Here is a 24199-nt window from a genome sequence, read left to right on the forward strand (position 1 = left end):
TTTCCTGTCACGTCGTAATTGCGTTTTGTTTTCTGGTACACAGGATTAAATCCCAAACCCAGAAATGAGGCAGGTTTTGTGCGTGGAGCCCGTCATTTTCATCTACATGTTTGCGTCTTCCTTGACAAGCCCGCTGGTGCAGCAGTTCATCTACCGGCGGCTGTGGGAGGAGGAGTACAACTCCACGTTCGTAAGCGATAGCAATGCCAGTTACTGTGAACAGAATAAAAGTAGCCCGACTTATATCAAGCAGAAGGTAAGAGGGGAGAAAAAAATACGATTGTAAATAAACTTGCAGCCATTAGGTGCTATCTCAACGTAACCTCCTCTTACATAACCTTACTTAACCTTTTATATATAGAAAAGCGGTAGTTTTGTGAACTGCTGTCACGTTACTGTCTCATTGCTCTGGTGTTGCGCCGTAGGTAGTTGTAGTGCTTTAAAGACAAAGATTTGTCTCCAGGAAGATGCTGAGGTAAATTCATATTTTAACAGGAGTTGAAAATCATCTCAGAGGATTTGGCCCAAATTGGCATTGGCCTGACATTACAATGGGTACCGCTGAAGGCTCCTCCTTCCAGCAGGAGTTGTGAATGTGTTCATGAGCCATCAGTTGTCTCTGTGACTTCCAGTGCTCTCTGTAACTATGTAAACTTTAGCAAATGTCCTGTAATTTTCAGGAATAAGATCTAGCTTGGAATACGTTTATTTGAGAGGAATTAAAAGTACGAAGGGGGGGGGGGTTAAGATAAAAAATTTTGTATTTTTAAAATGTGAAAAATTATTTAACTGATCTTTGATCAAACATAATTGATGATTTACCATTCATAGCAGTGCTAGTCTGCCTTGTTGAAATATAAAGATGGCAAGATGACAGCATCCCATGGTCAATTACATTTTTAGCACTTTTTCATAGTTCAGCATGCTGGATAGCTAGTTGTTGATTGGAACCTCTTTCCTTGCACTTCCAGTGCAGTTTTAATGGTACGCTTAAGCAGAACTAACTGTGGGTTGCCAGCAGAAGAGACGATCATACTCCATTTTCCTTTCCCCTCTCCGCCCCCGTTGTTCCCCCCATGTGTTGAATCTTGCAATTCCACAGTTAGAGGCTACAGTTTGGATTTGATATGGGTACTGATTCAACAGAAAGCTCATCTCCTTTTTGAGTTTGTTGATTTTTGAGTATTGTTGTTTTCTGAAGCAATGCACTGCTCTGACACACTCTGGCCACATGATTGCTGTATCTAACATGGGGATGGCAGAGGGAACATATTTGCAGAAGAGGTACGACAGAACCATCCTTGGCAACAACAACTGGCAGTTAGGTTAGATTAAGTGGAACATCAAACCACTGTAGAGTCAGAAAAGTAGATGACTCAGACTGTAAATTACACAGAAGATGGAGTTACGGAAACAGTCAGCTGGCATTCCCCTATGCTGCTGAAAAGGTGGCACCTGAAAATTTTCACTCACATCCCAGATATGAATCTCTGATGTGCTGCATGTGCACAAGACTGAACACCTAAGCTTATCTACTTCATTTGTCATATATAGAAGAGTTTTTTTAATGGTACATGGTTCCATTGAAGATGATCAAAGAAATAATTCAGGATTTTTAGCGTGGACTAGGTTCTTCCTCATGTGACAGAAGCCGGTCTTAGTAGAAAGAATGTGAAAGTAGAAAGGTCGATAGAATTGTAGTCCAGTGTGCTTTCTGGGCTGACCCATCAGCCGAGGAGGGTAATATATGCCACCCATAGGAATTAATTTGGAGATAATAACCGATTATTGTCTGAGTAATGCTTGTATGTTACTCCCCGAAGTGTTTTCTTTAGTATTAGCTCCCCGTTTGATGCTGTGTGTGGGTGTTTTGTCATACGGTGTCATGTGTCAATAGGAGGAGCAACTCTAAGAAAACCATATGCGGTGCATACAGTTCTAGTTGCAGAGCCCATCAAGAAACCTACATTTCACAAACATTTCTGCACTTCGCATTTGCTAGAAAGCCCCCAAATTCAACCTGATTTTCAAATTGTGATCACCTATGCTCAGGATATAAGACTTCGTATTTCTTTTTGCAAAGCACTGAAGCAGAGTGCTTAATTTCAGCTGAAGTTTAGATAGCGTCTCTGATTGATGTGGTGGTGAATTCACACATTACAGTTTTTTTTGGCATCAAGGATACAAAGTATAATTAACTTGATATTTGAGAACATGAATCCTTCAAGATGGTAGTTGAATAATGGCCGATAGAACTTCTTAGTTTCCCCTTCCTGCCAAATTTCCATTCCCTCCATTTCAATGATTGCCAGCAGGGCATGAGCTTCTGAACAATCATGCTCTTGTCTGGACATCTCACCTGCATTTTGATACCACGCTTGTTACCATAGTATAAGAATGTAAAATGCTGAAAACACCCATCAATTTCAGTGGAACGTGGTCCCTGTGCTGAGTAATAATCCTGTGTATGGGGAAAAGAGTGGATCCAGTAACGCAGTTCCAAGCCCTTTGCTGAGGATATGTGAAGTAGGTGTTCTGGATTTTCCAAGACCATCCTAACTGACTAATGCTTACAGATGCTGTAAATTTTGCTGTCAGGAGTGTTCCCAACAGGCCCTGTTTGGCATTAACTTTTAGAAGAACACCTCCCTTAATAGTTAATTTAGTATAAGTCCTTCCATTCTGAGAATGGAGAAGCTTTTTACTAATCATCTCACCTATTTCAAAGCAAAATGTAAAAGGAAGTTGAAGACAAAAATCACTTGGAGCCTGCAAAAAAGTAGAATGTAGTTCAAAATGGATAGTCTTTGCAGCATTTAGATTAATTATTTCTTACAATTTGAACGAAATTAGTCATTTTATAATAAAATGAGTTCAAAGGTAATTTGAATACAAGCTGAAGCATTCCAATCACTGGCTTGGATAATCCTTTTTTTTTTAGCTCAGAAAGAGTTATATTATTAATCATTAAACATTATTTATCATCCAGTTTATTTATTATCCAGTCCATGCATTTTCCTTTGCTACTCAGTAATATTTTTTAATTTTATGAGCCTGTCAGTTTATCATGTCCTGTACATTGTTCAGCCTCAGGCACGACACTTTTTTCTTAGTTTAATCCTTATATAAGTGAATTGCTTCTTCATTTTCATTCTTTTAATTTTGAAATCTGTGATTTTAAGAACTATTTCTGTCCACCGTGAGCATTTTTTTCAGAGTAGAGTGAATTCGCATATTAAAAAACGAGACCTTTCTCTTCAAATTTATGTAGTTCCATTGACTTTAATAGAGTTACATGATTTTAAAGCAGCTGCAGGTCTGACCTATCATTTTCTGTATTCCTTTCCATTGACTTTATAAAAACATGAAGTGGGCAGTTGAGTGCTTTACAGGCTAAATAGAGTTTTTCTGTCTTTTAGTCTTCTCATCAGTAGACAACAAGTCATTTATGTCTTTTGCGGTATCTGGATGTGTTAAAGCTACGTTCTTTATGTTGCACATCTACTTCCAAAACAATGAAACCCAAGTCTTTGTTGTTTTATTCCTCCAGTTTAACACTTCATTATGGTTTGCCAATAATATTTGTATTGCATGGTTAATGTGGGTTGAGATGATATATAATAACATCTAGTTTTATTTCCAATGTATTAGCATTTCTTTGACGCTCATGTCTTTGAAGCTGATGATGCTAGTAAAGAAGCAATGCCTGCAACTACATAGAGTTCTCTTTGTCAGCAGCGGAGGAGTTAAAGATCAGAATATCATTTTCCATCTCGGTTTGTTCAGTCTTCATGGTTTTGACCCTTCCAGGGTGACTACAATGCTGGCCAGTGGACAGGACATCATGAATCCTAAGGTAGTCAGACACCATAAGGGAAAAGAGTAAAAGACACTAGCATGCTGGGGATCTTGAGGGCTTTCCTTGAGGGCCTCGGGATCAGTTGAATTTTCCTCTTGCAATAAAACCTGGTTATCTTGTAAACAAACAAAGAGATTGAACTAGAAACTTGTGGTCTTTGCCTGTAAATACAAATATGAATTTATAAAGCATTCAGCAGCTTTTAAAATTGCCCAAAGTACGTTCCTGGGTATTCTAGGGTTTTTTCATCTTTTGATGCTACTCAGTGGGGATTATGTTAGCTACAGAGGAAACACCTGAAACGTGGAATATAGATGGCTTGAACACAGGCTGAGAATGGCTTGGGGAGACTTATACGGCTGTACATGCTACTGATTGAAGAGTGCAACCCCTGCCCAAGTCAGTGTGACGCCACAGAAAACTTGAAGAAAACTTTCAGAGTGGCTTTACTCTCTGCATCTGAAAGTTTTTCTTATAAAGGATTTGTGCAAATTAAGGTACTTCCTTTTCCCCTGCTGTTTTTCTGTCTGATCAGGTGCTTGTCTTTGAAATGCCTGCTGTGACCACTGTCTGTCTAGCCTGCATCGATGCAATAAAAGCAAGATCTGAATTAGCTTGCTGAGCGTCATTTAGCAGCTGGCTTCATAACAAGATAGTATTTTTTTTTAATTGACTTTTCTTTAGTTCTTTTTTCTATGGCCATTCATCTTCTCTTAACTGTTTTTCAGCTACATTTGATTTTTGTACTTCTGTTAAAAAGAACGTAGAAATTTTTCCCATAACGGGTGTTCATTGTTGTAGTGTTACCTGCTGTTCCTTATGTGAATACCTGCTGTAGCATATCTATAGAGAGATCACCGATTCGGACAGTTTCTGAACTCAGAGCTTTCCAGTGTTTTAAAAATTAGTTAATTCACCTATCTGTGAGTCGGTATAATTTTTAATGCTGTGTTTCACATTTGTGGTTGCTGTTGTTATTAACATTGTACGCTGGGATGTCAGAGCAAATCCTGATCTGTTTACTTGTACAATGTGCTAGTCAGTGAATTGTTTCTTTGTAACCCTGTCGGTAGGATTATTTAGGAAGAAAAATTATCTCCTGTGGGTAGGGAGCATGGGGTGTGTTCCTCAGTCAAAGACTGTTTCACTATGGATTTCTGAGAGATTAAAATAGGCCCACTGTACTTTTGCAATACCCTGTGCTGAAGGAGGATACTTGCAGTATAAGCACCAGTTCTTGTAAATGCATGCTCAAGAGAATTGTTCTCTTGTCTCCGTTGAAACTTCTCTGTCAAGAGTACTAGTAAGACTCTATCTTAAGAAATAAGTTCTGGCTTAAAATGTAACAAGGGATGTTTGAGGAATACTGAAGGTAAAATTACAAAAGCAGGCGTCTTTGCATATGCAATTCCTTTGTATTAGTGATTACTGTAATATGCATTCTTATAAACAGTCATGTGCTGTTTTTTATTATAGCATAATATATTCTTATATAATGTCATATACTCTTATACAATGATATTGTATATATTACGTTTTATAATAATTTGTAATATATAAAGATGTATTGTGCTATACATTGCATGCTAATCATTATGTAAGTGTCGTATTATTATAAATTATATAGTTGGGTTTTTTAAATGTATTACAGTATTTACGATTTTTTTTGTTTTCTCTTTGCAGGAAGTTCAAGAAAAAGCCTCTGTTTTTAATATGCAGTTGGACTTAACTGGGGCAGCTCCCAGCCTTATAGTTGCCTTTGTCATTGTAGCTAATGGGGATCGCCAGGGACGCAAAAGGTCTTTAGTTTTACCATCAGTGGGAGCTTTGATTGCTGATATTTGCCTCACTGTAATATCATATTTTTCCTTGTCACTCTCTATCCTATTTGCGGTTGCATTTATTACTGGACTGTTTGGGAGTGTGGCAACTTTCCTTGGAGGAGGCTTTGCTTTTATAGCAGACGTGTGTCACGATGAGAAGCAGAAGACAACACGAATAGCTGTGGTGGATTTGATTTTTGGAGTTGTATCTGGATTGGCAGGACTGTCATCTGGCTACTTTCTAAGAGGAATAGGCTTTACATGGACATTTGTGACGGCATCTCTGCTTCATGTTGTTAATATTATCTATATTATATTTCTTCTGGAAGATACAGTTGGCATATCTGAATTCCAGCACCAGGCACCAGTATCTTGTAAAGAACTTCTGAGAGAGACATTTTCTGGAGTGTACATGCTTTTTAAAACTGCCCCTTATAAAAAGAGAATTTTAATCACTGTGTTACTTTTTACATTTATGACTTACTTGTTTACTATGGTTGGTGGGAGTTCACTTTTTACACTGTATGAATTGGATGAGCCACTCTGCTGGAATGAAGTATACATTGGATATGGAGCAGCTGCGTTCACTTCTGTCTCTCTGACCAGCTTTTTAGGAGTTTACTTATTTTCTAAATGTCTCAAAGACATTTATATTGTCTTTATCGGGATATTTTCTTACATTGGAGGAATGGTCATGGCTGCCTTTGCCAAAACTACTCTGCTTATGTTTTTAGGTGAGTTCAGAATCAGTTGTTCCGTGGTCAACAATGTATGTGAAAATACTGCTATGTTATCTGTAGTGAGTACAGTTGGTAGATATTGGACGTACCATCTTGAAAGGGTCATAGAGAGGTAAAATACACAAGGTTGAGTCAGACTGATTTAGGATTTAATTAAAAGTGAAGTGTGCGGAAAGAGAATGGAATTACTTGCTTATGATTTGGTTTTAGTACCATACAGCTATATTGGATTTATTAATTTCTCTGTGCTTGGATAATTGTGTCTCAGTGCACATCTAGTTTGACTTTTCTATTGCCCTTTACTATTTGGGGAACTGAGCATTGAAAGTATATGACTAATTCGTTTGCAATGTATTTGTAAAATTCTGGATTTTTATTACTTCAGTGTCTCATGACTGATTCATTGCTTTACAGTAAGAGTGCCATCTTTGCTCTGCTTTATGCCTATTCCTGTTCTCCGAGCCATGCTGTCAAAAGTGGTTCTCACTGGTGAACAGGGTGAGTAGAATTTGTTTTTAAACAATACAATAATACGGTGTTTCAGAACAGAGATGCATCAAGATCCCCTTTAAACAAACAGATACGTATTGGTATTTTAAGACTGCTTGTCTTTCAAGTTCCATATAATATGACCCTATGTCATGATATTAATGGCTTTTGATTCTGAATTTAAACAACATTGTGTTTAAAAACTACTGCAAGTTTCAACCTTCAAAGGAAATACTGCTCTAAAAATAAAGACCATGGGGAACTTGAAGCAGAGGAATGCTCAAGATCTGTACAGATGTGATTTCACAAGTGCTTCTACATTCACAAATATTTGACATGCAGAGAAAGATATATTTCTGTTATTTAGTCAATGTCACACGTAATAATTTAGAAAGGTAAGCAGTAGGTGGTCAACCTTCAGAGCACTTGAAAACACTTAGACTTGGATCCTGAGCTGTGTCCGGCTTCACGGGTGCCTGTGGCTATTTAAACATGTCCCAAAAGATATAACATATTACTTCTCAAAGTTCTTTCCTTATGGAACACAGAAAAAAGCATGTCAGGCCTCAGAATGTGACTCTAGTATCCCATATTTTGCTTTTGGGGAGCATATACTTTCTAGAAGCATTCTCCTGAGTTGTTTGAGTTTATTTTTTAAAAGACACTAAAACAAAGATCTCTTTGTACTTGACTATGCTAACATACACCTCTGTTTTTGCAGTTTCTTGGCATTCTTCAGGGCTTTGGCTACTTAAGTAGTTTAATGCAGGAATCAGGTTGCTTCTTGTCATCCTTTTCTGCTTACCTATTGTGATTTTGTTTATGGTCCCGTGAATATGAATGCGGTTTGGGAAAATGTGTTCAACAAGACACTGATGGGGTGGACTGCCACCTCAATGGGTAGTTCAGTGCAAAAATGTTGTTTCTTTCCTTTCAAAAATGAGGAGGAGATGATTAGGTGCTAAACCAGCAGTCTTTGTTGGATCAGAGCCTTTTCCACATATAAGAGTGAAGATTAGAGAAGGAAGAAACAAGAAAGGGAAGAATGAGAATCGAGAGGAGAATTGGAAGGGGTAAGGGATGGACATATGCAGAATATGGTTAGTGAGGATAAACAGTTTGAACGTCATGTGATAAGCAGATTCAAGAAAGTAGGTACAGTCACAGAATAGTAGCAAAGAAAAATAGTTTCCATCAGCAAAATGTTGTTATTGTTTTGTTTTTTTTTTTTCATTTAAAAACCAAGTCTTTTGTAGGAGTCTCCACAGAAGACACTCCCATAACAAAGACATATGATACTTGGGTGCTCGTTATTTGGCGTACTTGCTAAAATACTGTAGATAGATAGATCTTTCAAAACAAGTTTAAAAACTTCAGTACTTGGAAGGGGTTTTGGTTTTATTTTGATTTGTTTGTAATTCATCCATTTGTCTTTGGCAGGTGCTGTGTTTGCTTGTATTGCCTGTTTAGAAGTTGTGACCGGCACTATTTCACTTTCAGTTTTTAATATTATCTATGCAGCTACTGTTGCATGGTTTTCAGGCTTTAGCTTCCTCTTATCGGCAGGACTTTGTCTAATTCCACTGGCTGTCCTGTGGTAAGTACGGACCAGGAGGGTGCTTCTGACTGCTTTTACCGGTAATTTCTGTTTTGACATGAGTTGAAGCTGAATGGTTTAGTGCAGTAGTTCTCAAACTTCAGTATTTTCTAGTGTGCTTGGCTTATTTCGTGTGTAGCTTTCCCTCCAGCTTCCACCCAGTTCAGGAACTGCTTATACCTAGCAAGCCTATGGAAGGTACAAGCAGCTGCTAGGAGTGGGGCAGAGCTGAAACCAGGGGACGTGGCAGTGTCTTCCCCGGGGGGCTCAGATAGGAGAGAGGGAGCCCAGGCTATGGGGGGCTGCTTTCTCTCAGCGAGGCTTGTGTCCAGTCTCTGAGAGGAGTGGCTCCGCGGCTGCTGGTAGCTGTAGTTTCCTGTTCTTCCCCTCTTCAACACCTACTCCCCTACACCTTGCTGGAGTTTTTCCATCATCAGCCCTGTCTGGCCCTGATCCAGCCACCTCCCTTCAGCTCCTGTGTACTTGTCACCTAATTCCACCAAACTGAAATCTACCCTGAGTGTACTACTAGTGGGATACACTTTACTCGACTGCATGTGCGTCCCTTCCCTTGGTTTGAGAACTTCACACGTGTCCCTGAGGAAAGCCTTTGACAAAGAACAAAAGTAACAGATCACTTGAAAGGCATGAGCTTAGTTTTGCAGTCTGAGCTCTTCCAGATGCTAAAGAGGGTTGTAAACATGACCAATGACCCAGTGAATTTAATGGAAAGTTATCTGTCCTAGTCCTTGGTCATGGGTACCTTGTGACCCAGTGCCATCAAAATCTGTAAAAGATCTGCACTAACTTTAAGCCCCGTATGAATAAGCCTCTAGACATGTTTAAAAAAATATGCCTCTATAGCATTTGCGTCTAACCATATCTAGTGACCATCTAGTAATACTGGCAGTAAAAGGTCATTTTATTCATGAGTATTCGCAAAAGCAAAGTTCACTTTACATTATTTCCAATATGAATTATGTCTTTTTAGGATGCTGGAACATATATCTAAATGACAGAAGGATCACTTTCCATTAGATAGATTTATATTCAGAGGGAAAAAAGCTGTTTTTCTTAAGAGGGTGGTACTCTTGCTGGAGACTTCTATCTTTTTTCCTAATGCTTAGACTTTACCTCAGTCACCTTTTATCTCTACATCAGCTGCATTTTAAGTTTTAAATAGGCAGTGATAATGCTGTATATTTATAACATTTCACATAATTTCAAGTCTGTGCCTGCCTGACTACAGTGTTTTACACAGTCTATTCAGAGAAGCTGCACTAATGGTAACTTAAGACTAAGGTAGTGATGGGTCTCAGACCTGAGGGAATTGAAGCAAAGGGGTCTTGTGCTGAGTGTGGAGAATACTTTTCAGTAAAGTAATAAAAAACTGAGGAATTCAATTATATTAACAAAGGCCCAGTAAATACTTCTGTTTTATTAAATATTAGTTTTAGTTTAGTTCAGTGCTGTATGATAGAGAAAGTTTCTGTTAAGAAAGCACTCTATTCTGTGCAAAAGGCAACAGATATTTACCATCAATTAGTCTACCCTGCAATCAGGACTGTAGTCCATCATCACCGTAAATTTTTGGAAGTTATTCTTCTTTTCCTTCTGTCATTAGTGTCTCAGATATCCCACCCATTGAATAACCTTTCTCTAAAACCTTTCTTTTGAGAGTGTCATGCAATGTTACTATTTGAGAGCAGAAAGGGTAGTTGTTCCAGTCTGTAATAAATCAGGCATAGTAGTTTAGTACTTATCAAAGACAGCAGTAATGATGTTGTCTAACTTGTGTAATAGGGGCAAGTACCATCATTGCTTTTGTTTACTAAGATACATCAACAGCTTTGTGCTACAGAAGATGGCTGTAACAGAGCTATTGGATGTGTGTGTTGGTGCTGAATCAGCATGCTATACTTAACTATCTCAGCTAAAGATATCTGTCTTATCTGTGTCTTACAGCTGGCTTCTGTGCACAAGCTGGAATGGGGAGGACTTGGCTCTGCTTGTACCTGAAGAAGTATCCAGTATAGAGAGCGTTGACAGTTGAACGAAGGATTCACCTACCCGCGTTTTCTAATCTGGCATGCAGTGGCAGAGACCGTTATGTCATATAGAGACCATAGAGATAACACAAGAGTTGCAGATGCAATCTCAAAGTGGCCCTGCAGCAATAAGCACTAAATTGGTAGCACTCTTTACCCAGTCTCTTTTTAGCACTTGAAAAAACTAGCTCTTATACTTAACTATGCAAATAGGCTGGCAATGGAGATTTTAATGCTGCTTTCAGCATGAAGAAAAAAAATAAGGTAGGATGATACTCTTTCAGCTGTGGATTGTGATACATCTTGTATCATTCGAAGTGGGGCGACAGAGATAAGCTTATCAACTCAGAGGGTGCTGGCAATTCTGCTGAAGCCAGCGGAGCTCATGCCAGCTGAGGACGCGGTCCACTGTGTACATCTTAAAAAGCCTGTCTTAATGGTGAAGCCCCCAAACCTGTCTAAAATTACTAAACTAAAAGGTACTTTTTTCAGAAAGCAACCAAACTGGAGGCAGTACTTGTGCCTGCTGTAAGTAGACTTATTGCTCTGCAGTTAGCAGAGAGTTTTTGAGCAAGTTTAATGTATGATGTGTGGACCTTGCCTGTGACTTAGCTCTTAAAATGGATTTTCACACAGAACTGTCATACTTAGAAAATTTCCAGCTTGCAGAGTGTGAAGTTAGGCCTATGCCTACATTTTGCAGAGGCCATATTGCACATTTATTTTTATCGTTTTCCATATATTAGGGACTGCATACAGACACCTCTATTTTTTGTCCCATAGATATTTTTTGTTTTCTAGTTAAGTAAGTTGGCTGTACATAGCTTAAATGTTTCCTCTAGTGAAAGGCTGTAATAGCATTTCTTTTCAGTGGATCTTTGATTATTTTTTTAACAACCCTGAAATGAGGTGACCAAATCTGAATCATGCATCTAATCATCTTGCAACGAATGCAGCATAATTTATGAGCACTTGAACAGCATTTCTCATCTTCAAAGCACTTTACAAATGCTATTAAGAACCTCCTTCCGTACTAGATATTATCCTCCCTGTTGCAGAGAGAGAGAAATCAACAGAGAGGACAAGTGACTTGCCCAGGGCCACAGTGCAAACTGGTGAGACTGCCAAACCTAGAATCAGTTTCTGCATTGACTCTTCACCTTTTTGCTTGAGATCTTTAAGTAGAAATTATCCGGAGTATTAGCTTCTAGAATGCACAACACAGCAGAAGTGTAAATATAACACCACGTTAAGGACCACTCCCATGTGTTTTTTTCAGAGAGAGTTTGACAGCCAATACCATTCTGATCCCTGGAAGTACAGGCAGGTTGTAAGTGACTCGCTTCCCCCAAAACAGATTAGGTAGGGAAATCAGAATAATGTAAGGTGGTTGACATTCACAGAAGGAAAACTCTAGGAAAGCAACTATGATATGGGAACTGACTTCACATGCACACAGCATAGGATAAAAATAAAGACGGACATAGCTTATGCTGTATAATCAATAATCTGCTTACAGCCATTAATATCCATCATATGAACAGAGTACTTCTGCAGAGCTTCTCAGTGGTACTCCACCAAAAAATACTAGTACCACATCACAATGATATGATATTGTAGATCCTTTCTGTTTGAAAGACAGCATTGTTTCCAAGCTATGTATCGCGATCACGGAGAAGTTTGGAAGAGGGTTCAAATAAGGTAAAGGAGAGTTTACACTATCCAGGAGATAGTGTAAACTATCATCACTGGTGAAAACAGTGCCATTTATCCAGGACAGGAGGAATGAATATTTGCACAGCTAATAACTATAGCCAGCTCTTACACTTCTGTCCTGAACTACCAAGGCTGATGTTGGCAATTAAAGATCATTAGCTTTTCCTAGCTAGTTTAGATACTAGCCAGTAAATAAAACCGCTTAACTCCCCTCCCTTGAGGTGCCCAAGTTGCTGCCAACTCACTGGAGAAGTGAGCTGAGCTTTACAATAATCGGTGTGTCCAAAACATAATGAGCACTTGTAGAGAGATTAAGAAAACACTGATGTAAAGGATTTCAGCACAAAGATTACATTGTCTTCTTTGCCTCTTCATTATGCAGTTATGTAACACTTTATGAAATTAACTATTTCACACAAAACTGCCTGGAAAAAGTAAAACAAATGAAGAAGGGGTGTGTGCATTCACTTCCTCTTCTTCAATGCACACCTTTGCTAGCACTCGGAAGGTAGCAAGAAAGCAAGCCCATTCCGCAGTGGCATTCTGTTGACCCAAATGAGAACATGCACCTGCACTTCAGGAATGGCTTTGTTATGGTTTGATTTTGCTGTACAAAGTACTTGCTCTTTGCAAAGTATTTCTGGTAGACACAGCATTTAGAACTGGTTGTAAGTTTCAGTCAAAACACATGAAGGATATGAACTGTGTTTTTTTAAAGTGCCTAGCACAGCACAAGTTGAGGAAACCAGGTACTGGTGTGCTTCAGATTATTAAATCAAAATCTTCCAAGTTTATAGTAGTTGCTCTGTTTGTATGTAAATGCAAATTATTTTGACAGAAGTTAATAATGAAGTTTGGTTTTTTAAACTCTACATTGTATTTGTAGTTCTTGCATTGTTCTTTGACAAACGGCCAACAGGATGACCGGTGGAGGAATGTTTATGTAAACAGAAGCAGCAGCACTATGGTATCATCTATTTTTTGTGGTCATAACACACAAACAGCAGCGCAGGAGGAGGAGGGAGGCAAGGATGCTGCCCTGAACATCAGCACCAAGGGGAGGCAGGGACAGCACTGCTGTCCGCAAGAAGTCAGCGCGGGGGCTTGTGTTGCACCTGTCAGACCAGGGGACCTGCAAGCACCTTCCTCCCCTTGCCCAGGTTGGGTCCAATGCGAGACCAAGGCAGGGTCTGTCCCAGCTACACTTGTCAGCACACCTCGCTTGGCGTGCCTCTGCAGATTGCTACTTGCAGCACCTGCCTTACAGAATGAGGCTTGTCTGTAACAGGGAGAAGGGGCTGGGCCAGGAAGACCAGTCCCCAGCCCAACCCACTGCAACGCTGAGCAAGTGCAACCCTTCCTTTTTATCTCAAAAGCTCTTTGCCTCAGTCCTCTTTGACTCCATTACTCTATTAAAAGCATAAATTCTTGCATGTGCCTCTTACACATACCATTTGCTTTCCAGCCTGGCTAGCCCCTAAAATGAGCTTCCTTGCTCTGGAGATGGGTTGGTCTCACCCAAGATTATAATAAAGTATACTAAACCTTGAACAAAACCACCTAGAAACTACGTCCAGCCTCCTAATCTGTGTCCGCTCTTCGCTGCACTAATGAGAAATTCTACTAAATACTCGTCTGAGCGTAGTTTTGCGTGGATACAATACAATACATCTTTCAACCAACACCAGGAAAGGCCAACTAGCTAGATACACTGGAGGCGAGGAGCTACAAAGAACCAGTAACTGTGCACAACTATGGGAGGGCTCCCCGTTTTCTGCACCCCTATTTCTGGAACAGTGCTGGTAGGAAGGCAGACCTGAAAATCCTCCTAAAAATGCATGCCCATACCTTAATTTGTCCCAGACCTGGCAAGGTAACCCCTCAGCCTTTCTAGCCTGAGCCTAGAGCAATACAAAACCTACTGAACCCCAAGCTTACTTCAAAACAGCAGTTTACTTTTGCTTTATACAAAACTGCCAAGAAACTTGTCAATTATAAAATAGCAGCCAATTCTGATATTTAATAAAGTATATCAGCTCACAGAAAAAACAGGACAGCTATGGAAAACAAAATAGTGAGGAGGTCTACACCTGCACGCTCAATTTATTGGTCCTGTGTTTAACCTCACTAAGGCAAAAAATACAAATTAAATTGCTTGTATTTCATAGCACAAGCCTCTAATCTCTGCAAGTGAAAGACAATTTTAGAAGGTTCACTTCTTAAATGAAACAAGTTTAAATATAAAACCAAATAAAACCGACAGTAAAGTGTCTCATACTGTGTCATCTCAATGTTTTCACTTTGCTGCAATGTTTTGCAATAGATGCACATAAAAGCACTGTAAAATTTACAGGACAGAAGCTAGAGGCTTTCACACACATGTGATTTTGTGGCACCTTTAAGCGCACTGAAAAGCACAAGAGATGTTTGGGATTGTGAAAAGAGGTTTATAGCAACATTTCTGCTAAAATTATCTATAACAGAATACTGAGTGCACTTAGCAGTTTAACCGAGTCATTAAAACCTGCTGAATAAAGACAGTTCCTGTCTTAGAAATATTGTTTCAAGCTCCCCCCATGTGACAAGAGATGACATCTTTTGAACCACAGACTTTTTCTCCTAATATGCCACATCATATTAGCTGCCTTGCAGGATTTATATATGATACATGCACATGTATGACATCAGAAAATAGTTGTTACAGCCCTGAATTTAATAACACATGCACATCCATCCCCCACTTAAGCACACAAAAACCCTCTCAGTGGCCTGCTCCTTCAAAAGGTGTATTTAAGTATAGGTGTCTCATTCTCCCTTAATTAAGGTCCGATTTTGGTAAATCCACAAAAAATTATTTCTGTATTTGTCATCTAGTACCACTATATCTTCATGTTCTCACTGCAGCAGCTTTCTTAGGTACTGTTATAATTAGGCACTGCATTCTTTCTTAATCCCTGAAATCTAAAATACCTAGATCTAGGGCTGCTCTTTTGGATTATGTTCCCAAATAGATTTTAAAACACCTCTTTAAACTCCAAGCGGAACTTGCTTCTACTTTCAGGAATCAGAATATCCTCTCAGAGACACAGATGAAAAAATCCAGACCTTCAACTCCCTTCTTACAGCGATACTTCCAATTCGACACAAAATCTTAATGGTTCACTCACGAACAACTGGCAACAGGGGGGGATAAAATGTATGTAACAGGATTCCACTGGCAGTGCAGAAGTTAAAGATCTTTAAAGATACTGCAGGAAAAAGGAACACCACAAACAGTGTTGCGGATAAGAGATTCTTGATTTACAATTAAATATATTTTGGAACGCAACAGCATTTATAGCAAACTTTTATTCAATAGTTTAAAAAGTGTATGGAAATTTTCATGAACAAAGAGTTACTCAATGGAAAATACCTTCTTTTCCCCCTTAAAAAGTTCTTCTGCAAGAACATCCATTAAATGCATTTACCGACAGTAATCAGTTTTAAAATGCATGGGTATTTTTGGATTTCTTGTATACATATATAGCATTTCCATAGTTAAGAAGCTACTGTCCTGAGCAGTGGATGAAGAGACATTATTTAAACTACCTAGTTACAGCACATTTATATAATTGACAACAAGCACAGAACAATTTAGACTTTAAACATTTAATGTGCCTTTTCATCAAGGAAGGCAAGTGGTAACTGTAGGACTGCTTAACACCGCGAGTGTCAATTTAGTATCATGTGTTTAGATCTGCAGTATAAAGACACACACAAAACATTTTTGTGGAGTACATTTTGTTACAATAAACCAAGCTTGTATTCCATCATCATGTGTGGTTCTCCCATAACTTCACTCTGTGAAGGATCTGGAAAAAAAAAACCACAGTCAACGGCATGAGGCTTTTACCAAGCTACAAAGACCAACAATAACTATGAACATGACCATTTCTTTTTTCCCTTCATTCTAATCCTTAGTGCAACAGTTACTCTACTGATTTTTGACAGTGTTGCACAATGCAGGTCTGTAACTCCTAAGTCTCTATCCAAAGCAATCATCAGATAACAAATACATCCATAGTGGAACAGTGTTTCATAAGGACACGCACACACTTCAAGTAAAACCAACCAGTTCTACATAAGCACAGTCTCCTATAGCTTGAATCTCAAGGCTGATTGAGTTTTGCGTTTAAGAAAACTCAAGTCTACTGAAGCTTTTCCTCATAGGTGCCCCACATCTTTTTCCAGTGCAACTTCTCTGCACAATAGGAGCTCACACTCCAGCCCTTCTGCTAGTTGGGACGTACTTGTGGTTTCTCTTCTCCACCTAACCACGTAGTTTCACAGAAATTCTATGCCCTTAAATATCTCTGAGATTTCCTCCATTCTGTAAAGTATGGTTGGCATTAGCCACTGTACTCTAATGTTATCAAGGAATGTACAGAGGACACAAGAGATACCAATACTGACAGTATGAACGTCATTTCCATACAAAAAATAAATAAAATAAAAATCAAGGCCAGAAAAAAGGTTGTGACTGCACTTGAAAGAAATACACCTTTCTTTATGGGTGTATTGGAGTGTTTTCCTTCTGTAAATAACGCATATTAATGCCTTTGATTCCTCCAGACACTAAAATTATCTAATCCAGCCCCAGCTGATAAATACAACCTTACCAAAAACACTTTTAACCTGCTCACTCCTCAGCACTCTATAAATATGTAACAGCTTGTTGTGAGCAATGGTTAATAACCAAATTCCTATAAATTATGTCTGACATTGCTCTACCCCTGAACCACAATAACCTAAGATTCCTTCCCTTGCTTCCTGTAAACCCATCCCAGAAAATAATCCCAGATTTACCTCATGCCTCTAGATTCCCACCTACCCCTCCATTATTTCCAGTTTCCTATCTACCTGTCTCTTTCCATTCTCCAATCCCACCTCAAAATACCCTCTGCCTCTTTCCATGTCCTTAACTACCAGCTAGAAAGAAATTATTTTTTTAAACTATTTTTCCAGGTTTATTCTATTCCACACATACTGTCAGCCAGTAGCCCACCACACAACTGCAAACTGTTGAGTTAATTTGAGGGAGCCTTCCCCCACCACATCTCTGGTTCATTAGTTCAGTATCTCTCCTTTAGCCTTTCTTTCTTTTTAATTATAGAACTTATACAAACTTTCTATCTTTGTAAGCTCCACCTGTCAAAATCTGCACAAGTAGTTCAAAAGTTTCTGGGGAAACAGGCATACAACATTAAGTGCATAATCTTCCACTCCTTTAGAAACCCAGCCTACAAGCAAATACTGGCTTTCTCAATATTTCAGAGTAATTTCCACACAACCAGCTGAACCACATTTATTTCTCCTTCCCCCAGTGCTTCTTTGCCTTTAGGAATTCAATTTTTTTCTTTGTATTTTGTGCATTTAATTCTCTTTATTCCATAGAGGCAAAGAACTTCACAGTTCCTAAGTTTTACCTTTACATGTTTCCATAACATTCAAACTGGAATGTATTTACCATTAAGGATATCCTCAAAACCGATGCATTCATCATTTCCCCTCAGAGTATCCAGTGCTACATTTGAGCTGTGAAGAAATGGGAGACGCTGGACCTGGGAAAAGACAACAAGAGTTCAAGTTTCTGCAAGTCTGAAATTAAGGAGGTTTATATTTGGATTTTTCAGTCTGAAGTAACTGAGAGAAGTGATTGTCAAAGTCATTTCTTCCTTCAAAAGCAACGATGAAATAAGAGAACTACTGGCACACATAGATAGCAAAACCTACCTAACACCACCATCTTCTACTGTTTATCTCTCTGTTGTGAAAAGAACAGCCTTTCACTAGATTTGTAGCTTTCACTGCAGTGTAGCTACTACAGCAAGTAGTGTAGTTAAAAAAAAAAGTAGTTTTTTTTTCTCCTCTGTTATCACATAAAGCTGGGGGGGCTCACTGCAACAAACACATCAGCACTCTGAGGTCAGTGTTGGGCAACTGACATACTGCAGCATTTGTAAATCACATTCTAAGTTTCCTACACCTCTGACAAGTCAGGAATGTAAGTGGAAGAGTTATATTGATTTTCACATCTAAACATAATCCTCCTTGCAATTAACCTAAATCATAATTATTTCTCTGTTCCCCACCAATTCTTAAGCTTCAAATCCACTCCCAGTTACTTTCAAGACTCTCTTCTGTACCCTTCACCCACAGTATTACAAAAAAATTTCAAGTGGTACACACAGCATTCGGATCCTAAATATCCTGAGAATGGTACATCTGTACTTAACAATTGCATTCACTACCAGTAGCGATGCTTCAGTTATACCATGAACATATTTTACAACCATAAAATTATCAAGTAGCTATCTCTTTACACAAAAAATATGTCAAAGATTTCCATAGTCACTACTGGTACAACTGTCAGAAGTTCAAATACACTACTCCAGTAAATATTTTAGAAAAGTGAAATTAAACCACAAGAGAACTTGTATATCCAACATGAAGCTGGCAGTGAAAAACCTTCTAATCACCATATTTCCCCCCCCATCCCCCAAGAATACTTGTGGAGACACACTAGCAGGATATCCTCACCTGCCTCATTTTCTGCCACATGCTAACAACAGTTAGGAAAAAGATTTTTCCTTGTAAGACAGCACAGCTGAGATCAAGGGATGTTTTCATACACCCTGTTTGACTTTCACCTCTTCAGGACCAGTAATTTCTGCCAAGTTTAATGCAGCTCACTGTGGTTCAGTAGCACCTGATCCACTGGAAGGGAGTATAAAATTGCTCCAACTCACTTGGAAAAACAACTCTTAATAGCTTTACAACCTTCAACAAGCCAAAAAAGTCTACTAGGACCAATGAGCTTTCTATGTTTCCTAAGGGACAAAGTCAGCCTCCCTCCAGTTACTCTCCATCCTAGGTGATAAGAAGGAAAAGAAGACAGACTCAGCTTCCCAATTAAGAGTTAAAACCTTTGAACTTAACTCCCTGTAGACCTCCCCTGATCTTACAAGAAAGGCTATGGAACAATAATAAGCACATAGCAAATTCTCTGCTTCAGGTTTCACGCTACCTCTATATCCACTCCCAAATCAGTACCTGCTTCAGATCCCTAAGTCTCTTTGCCCTACAGATGCACGGATTCCTTCCCATGAAGGTCATAGGTTCAGAGGAGAGCATTAATTTTAGGAATTAATACTCAAGTCCTCCTGCTTTTCTCTGAAGGCTTACAAGAAGCTAGTCCACGGAAAAGCTAGAGTGGTTACCACTCCACCAAGTAACCAATAAAAGAACAGCAGCTGAAAGGCTTCAGCATATTGAGTGTCCTGGAAACTATTAATTGCAATGTTTGGTTGGTTGGTTTTAATAAAAGCAGTCCAATGAAATAATTTCTTTTGGAAACATAAGGTATTTCAATAAAGAAAGATGTTTCTCTGAAAGCACATTCCAAGATAAAAATTTTTTCAAGTGGTTTAAGTTATACCAGTTGGATAAAAATGCCTACCTGTTTCACTGCTCTGAATTCCATCTGCAGCTTTAAAGGTGCATGGAGTCCTTGAATGTTTCTCAGTGTGGCAAAGTTTGTTTTATCTTGATTAAACTGGAACTATCACAAAAAACATTGATTTTTTTTATTTTAGAAAAAGTTACTTTCAAGTATAGCCATAGAAGATATTTGTGACATCCTACTTAAATGAACATGCTTATTGAGTTTATATGTAAAAATTCAGTGATTCCATCATATGTTTTCTCAAATGTACACAAAAGATAGTGATGCAGTAGTATTTGTTTTATGAAACTGGAGTTGCTTTTTGCTGGATTTTATTACAAATCAATAGTAGCAATTTTATTTTGTTATTTTTGACAATCAGGACACGTACCACCACCAAGTGGTGTAGTTTTGCACTACTTTACTACAATATTGTCAGCATGAATTGGAAGCTAAGTCTGGTTTAAAGTAAGAATACAAACTTGAAAGCCGCAATTGATGTTATTGTTAGCTATCAAAGACTTTATTTGAAAACTCTTGAAGTACTTCTTTTCTGATCAAGTAGGAAGACAGAGCACCACATACACTCCGTATGAATCCAAAAAGCAAAAGAAAGCTCGTAATTTTACCAACTGCTTTAAAACTGATCAGTAAGACAAAGAAAATCTATTTAGTAGGGAATTCTTTTAATTAAAATGCTGGCTCACGAATACTGAAGTACACAAAAGTAACTTATGCTTAATGTTAACTTAAGTTTGAGCAATTCAGTCTCAAATTTGGCATTTATAGTAGTGACTACATGGCTGTAATGTTGACACAATACAGTATTGTAAAGTAAAACAAAAAATACAAATCTCTTATTTTAAAACCTGTACTCAATCACCATGACAAAAGCCTACTAGTATGAGAATATCATCCTGTTTATGTGAAGGGATCTCAAAAATCAACAGGAAAATACAAGTCAAAGGCATAACGTGTTTTCTTCATAACAACCTACATTGAATGCTCTTTAAAAGTTAGCAGAAAATACTATTTATTTGCCTCATCCCAAACTTACAATTCTGGTCACATTATTTTTCCATGTCTTTCATTTTATAAAGGTAGGACTCCTTATCTGGGTAGCAGAAAGATTTGGTTTCTACTAGTGCTACCTGAATACCCTACTATTTATGGCAGTAAAAACAACCATAACTATCTCAGGCTAAGATAAGTCTTTTCCCATTCAAAAGTACATGAAAATAATGCTTAGAAAAATCGGCCATAAATTTACAGAAAAATAACCAAACAATATGTGGAAAAAGCAACTTAAAAGTTTCACATAGTTCATAGGGGAACACATTGTTTTAATTTCTATGCATTTTTTTCTCTCTAGCATGTAATCTTTTAATTATGCAGGTTTTATACAGCAAGAACAGAGTTAAAAACTAAGTTATAGTAGTCAGTTGTAAAAAAAAAAAAACAATTGACAAATAGCTCTGAAACATTTACAGTATTTATAAATAAGCTCCTGAAGTTGGTGTCACATTAACATCATCCTTTTAACTCAAGGCAACACTAGCACTGGTTAGAATTAGAATACATTAGACATTACATTCAGACCTCGTCATGCTGATTAGCTTAGCAATTTGGAACACTATATCCAAATACTGCCTTTGCTTCAGGACATTCTATTACATCAAATCTTCTGTGATGACAAAACAGGCACCAGAGACAAGACTCAGTTCAACGAGCTATTTAGCCAAAGCTGTCAGTCTAGTCTCCCTTTCCCTTCAGCCTATGGTCCACAGACCACTCTTAAGTGGTCCATGAGCGATAACTAAGCCGGACAAGATTGCACACACTTATGACAAACTGTATGTGTAAAATTTCTAAATGGGATCAAGTAATTTCATGAAAAGTATTTACGTGTTCACAGACTGAAAGTCTGAAAATGAAGATAGATGGTAAACCTATAGACAAAATGGGAGGATCAGCCTTCTAGAAGTGACAGGTGTGCCCCCCTCCTAACTATAGAGGCTGCATACACAACCAGCTTAGTAACTTTTAGATGACTAAAGCTTACCAAGTAAATCCCTACTTGGAAGCCCGCTTACATACTTGAAGTGGGAGGTTAACATTAAACAAATTTGCCAACGACGTTATTTGTATAAATAAGATGTTACTATTGTTGAACACCTTTATTCTGTTAAAGGCAAGACCCTGCTCATTACTTGTTACCGCAAAAAGCAGTCCAGGTAACCACATTGTTAATTTAAACTTCATAATTAGTTAAGAGTGAAGACGGCTACATTTGCTGTTGTACTTACATTTTTTTCTGACAACTCCAGTGGGTGGCTGGGCAACAATTCATTTTTCACACTTGTAAAGCTAGAAATACAAGTAAAAAATTTGAACTTCAAATTAATCAGGATATTAAGTTGCAGATACAAACATCAACCCACAGAGACACACAATTAGCAGTTTGAACTACCAAAAAAAAAAAAAGCTTAGTAGTGAAACAGCAAGTAAGACCTCTAACTACAGCACCACCAGAAGAAAAATAATTTAAATTTCAGGCATCCTTTTCTCTTTATGTTTGACAAAACAGAATGACAGCTTTTCTTCCTTGACCCCCTTCAGAAATAAAGAAAAATATTAATAAATTAAAACATCATAGGTTTAATTATGTCCAAGCTACACGGTATCTGATTTTAGAAGTCGCCAAGCTTTTGCAACTGAATATTGTACATACCTTCCTCCCCCATACCTATATTACCCACATTTTAAACTCCATGAACTTATTTCAGATTCATTATCCAAGACACAGACGTAGTTTTCCACTCATATAAAATGACAAAACCCAAACCCACTATTTTTACTATATTTACTTTTTGCACCAATGCTGAAATTAACCATTTCCCACAGTGCTACAGCACACTCATATACATGTATATTAAAACTAGCATATATTTCATAATTATTAATACTTTGCCATCTCTTTTCTAAAGAGCAGTATCACACAGGTAGAAGTCCATTAATGTTATCTACTTCTTGAAGTGATGTTTCACAGAAAATTCACGCTTGAAAGGCAATCTGATTAAATATGTGCACTTTAGGTTATAGCTTTTGCAATACACCTTCCAAGAACCTCCTTTAAAAAGCCAACATTTAACACATACTTTCTTCCTGTATCTGAAGTTGAACATCGGCTATGGCACAATTCAACAAGAAAAAGTAAAGTATACCCTCTACGCAGAAGATCATGACCTTCAAATGGTCCTGAAGCTGAAAATTCAGTAATTGGGACACTATCCTTCAAGAGATAAGAAGTGCCTCTGGAATTCTGGAATAAAAAAAGGTAAGGATTACTTTAACAGAACTAGACCCCTTTTGTGTGGGCTGTTAGGCCAGGCAAATGAAACAGTGTTCAAAGACTCCTTAAACTACTCATGTACAAGCCCTAGACTTTAAAGTCTCTTTTTAAAAAAACAAAAACCACCAAAACACAAACCCCACACTAAATTACAATCCTTCCAGAGAGTCTGATAACAGTTAAAGGTATCAATAACACATTTTTTGGATCTGGCTGAAACCGTTAAACTCGCAATTACCCGTTGTTCATTCCCACCCTGGGCTGCAGGGATGGAAAGGAAGAAGGCAGGTCATGCTCAGCTGACAGGACAGAAAGGAACATGTCTGAGCATTCCTTCATTTACTTCAATACAGACGCAATCCACTAAGATCAAACTGATTTTATTCATGGTTTAAGGCTGCCATAAAGAGGACAAGGTGTATTTAAGCAGTCTAGCATACCAGGTAACTGAAAGAGCAAAGGAAAAACAGTAACTTGTAGCAGAAGACCAGAAAAACACACCTCCACAGACTTACTAAGTAAAGCCACCTTAACCCAGACCACTAATTCCATGCTAACCTGCCCGATTTTATTGAAGCGATTTTAGGATTGTTCATACAAATTGCTCCACCAATAGGCCAATGTATAACAAATTCTGGAAGGTGACAGTGATGGGCTGTTCAGTGCAGGAGTTTCCTCCAGCAGCACTGTCGGATCCAACAGAAAATTCATGCTTAAGTAAGGTCCTTTGTACGAACGTGTTAACTGTCAACAACCTAACAGCTATTAGAAAACCCTGAACTACCTGTTATGACATGCATATAAAGCATCTACCAACTAACGTACTCAACGCTGGCCAGACCTTTCTGAGATTGCTGTAAGCGAACGCGTTGAAGAGATACATTGCCTGGAAGATGCGACAAGAGGGAAGATCAAAGTGAAGGTCAGGCGTAAGGAGAAAACCATGAAATACTCCCAAAAAGTAAGGCGCTCAAGTCACGGCAGCGCCCAGTCCGTCACAGGCGGTCACGCCACTGCTATCCACCACAAAGGCTTGAGGCACGACCTCCCTCCGCCGGCGCTGCCGCGCTGGCTGCCGCGCACGAAGCCCCT

At 38.5% G+C, this 24199-nt stretch overlaps 2 protein-coding genes across 2 annotated transcripts in view; one reads left to right on the forward strand and one right to left on the reverse strand.

Annotated features, from left to right (window-relative positions):
- The first annotated feature begins 52 nt into the window (after window positions 1-52).
- SLC46A3 (solute carrier family 46, member 3) lies at window positions 53-14542 on the forward strand. Its single transcript, XM_009327747.1, has 5 exons — window positions 53-256; window positions 5543-6416; window positions 6837-6920; window positions 8352-8508; window positions 10474-14542. The coding sequence occupies exons 1-5, from the start codon at window positions 65-67 to the stop codon at window positions 10559-10561; spliced, it is 1395 nt and encodes a 464-aa protein (XP_009326022.1). The 5' UTR covers window positions 53-64; the 3' UTR covers window positions 10562-14542.
- A 1059-nt stretch (window positions 14543-15601) lies between these two features.
- The window catches only part of POMP (proteasome maturation protein), a 9325-nt gene continuing 727 nt past the window's right edge, over window positions 15602-24199 (reverse strand). The window contains exons 2-7 of the mRNA XM_009327866.1: window positions 23994-24076; window positions 22980-23077; window positions 22062-22122; window positions 19771-19872; window positions 17779-17872; window positions 15602-16123 (exon numbers count right to left, since the gene is read on the reverse strand). Coding sequence (XP_009326141.1) covers window positions 16056-16123; window positions 17779-17872; window positions 19771-19872; window positions 22062-22122; window positions 22980-23077; window positions 23994-24076 — 506 coding nt within the window. The 3' untranslated portion in view covers window positions 15602-16055. The remainder of the gene's footprint in view (window positions 16124-17778; window positions 17873-19770; window positions 19873-22061; window positions 22123-22979; window positions 23078-23993; window positions 24077-24199) is intronic.

This window comes from Pygoscelis adeliae, unplaced genomic scaffold (assembly GCF_000699105.1).
Source record: "Pygoscelis adeliae isolate BGI_AS28 unplaced genomic scaffold, ASM69910v1 Scaffold14, whole genome shotgun sequence".
NCBI classification, from domain to species: domain Eukaryota; kingdom Metazoa; phylum Chordata; class Aves; order Sphenisciformes; family Spheniscidae; genus Pygoscelis; species Pygoscelis adeliae.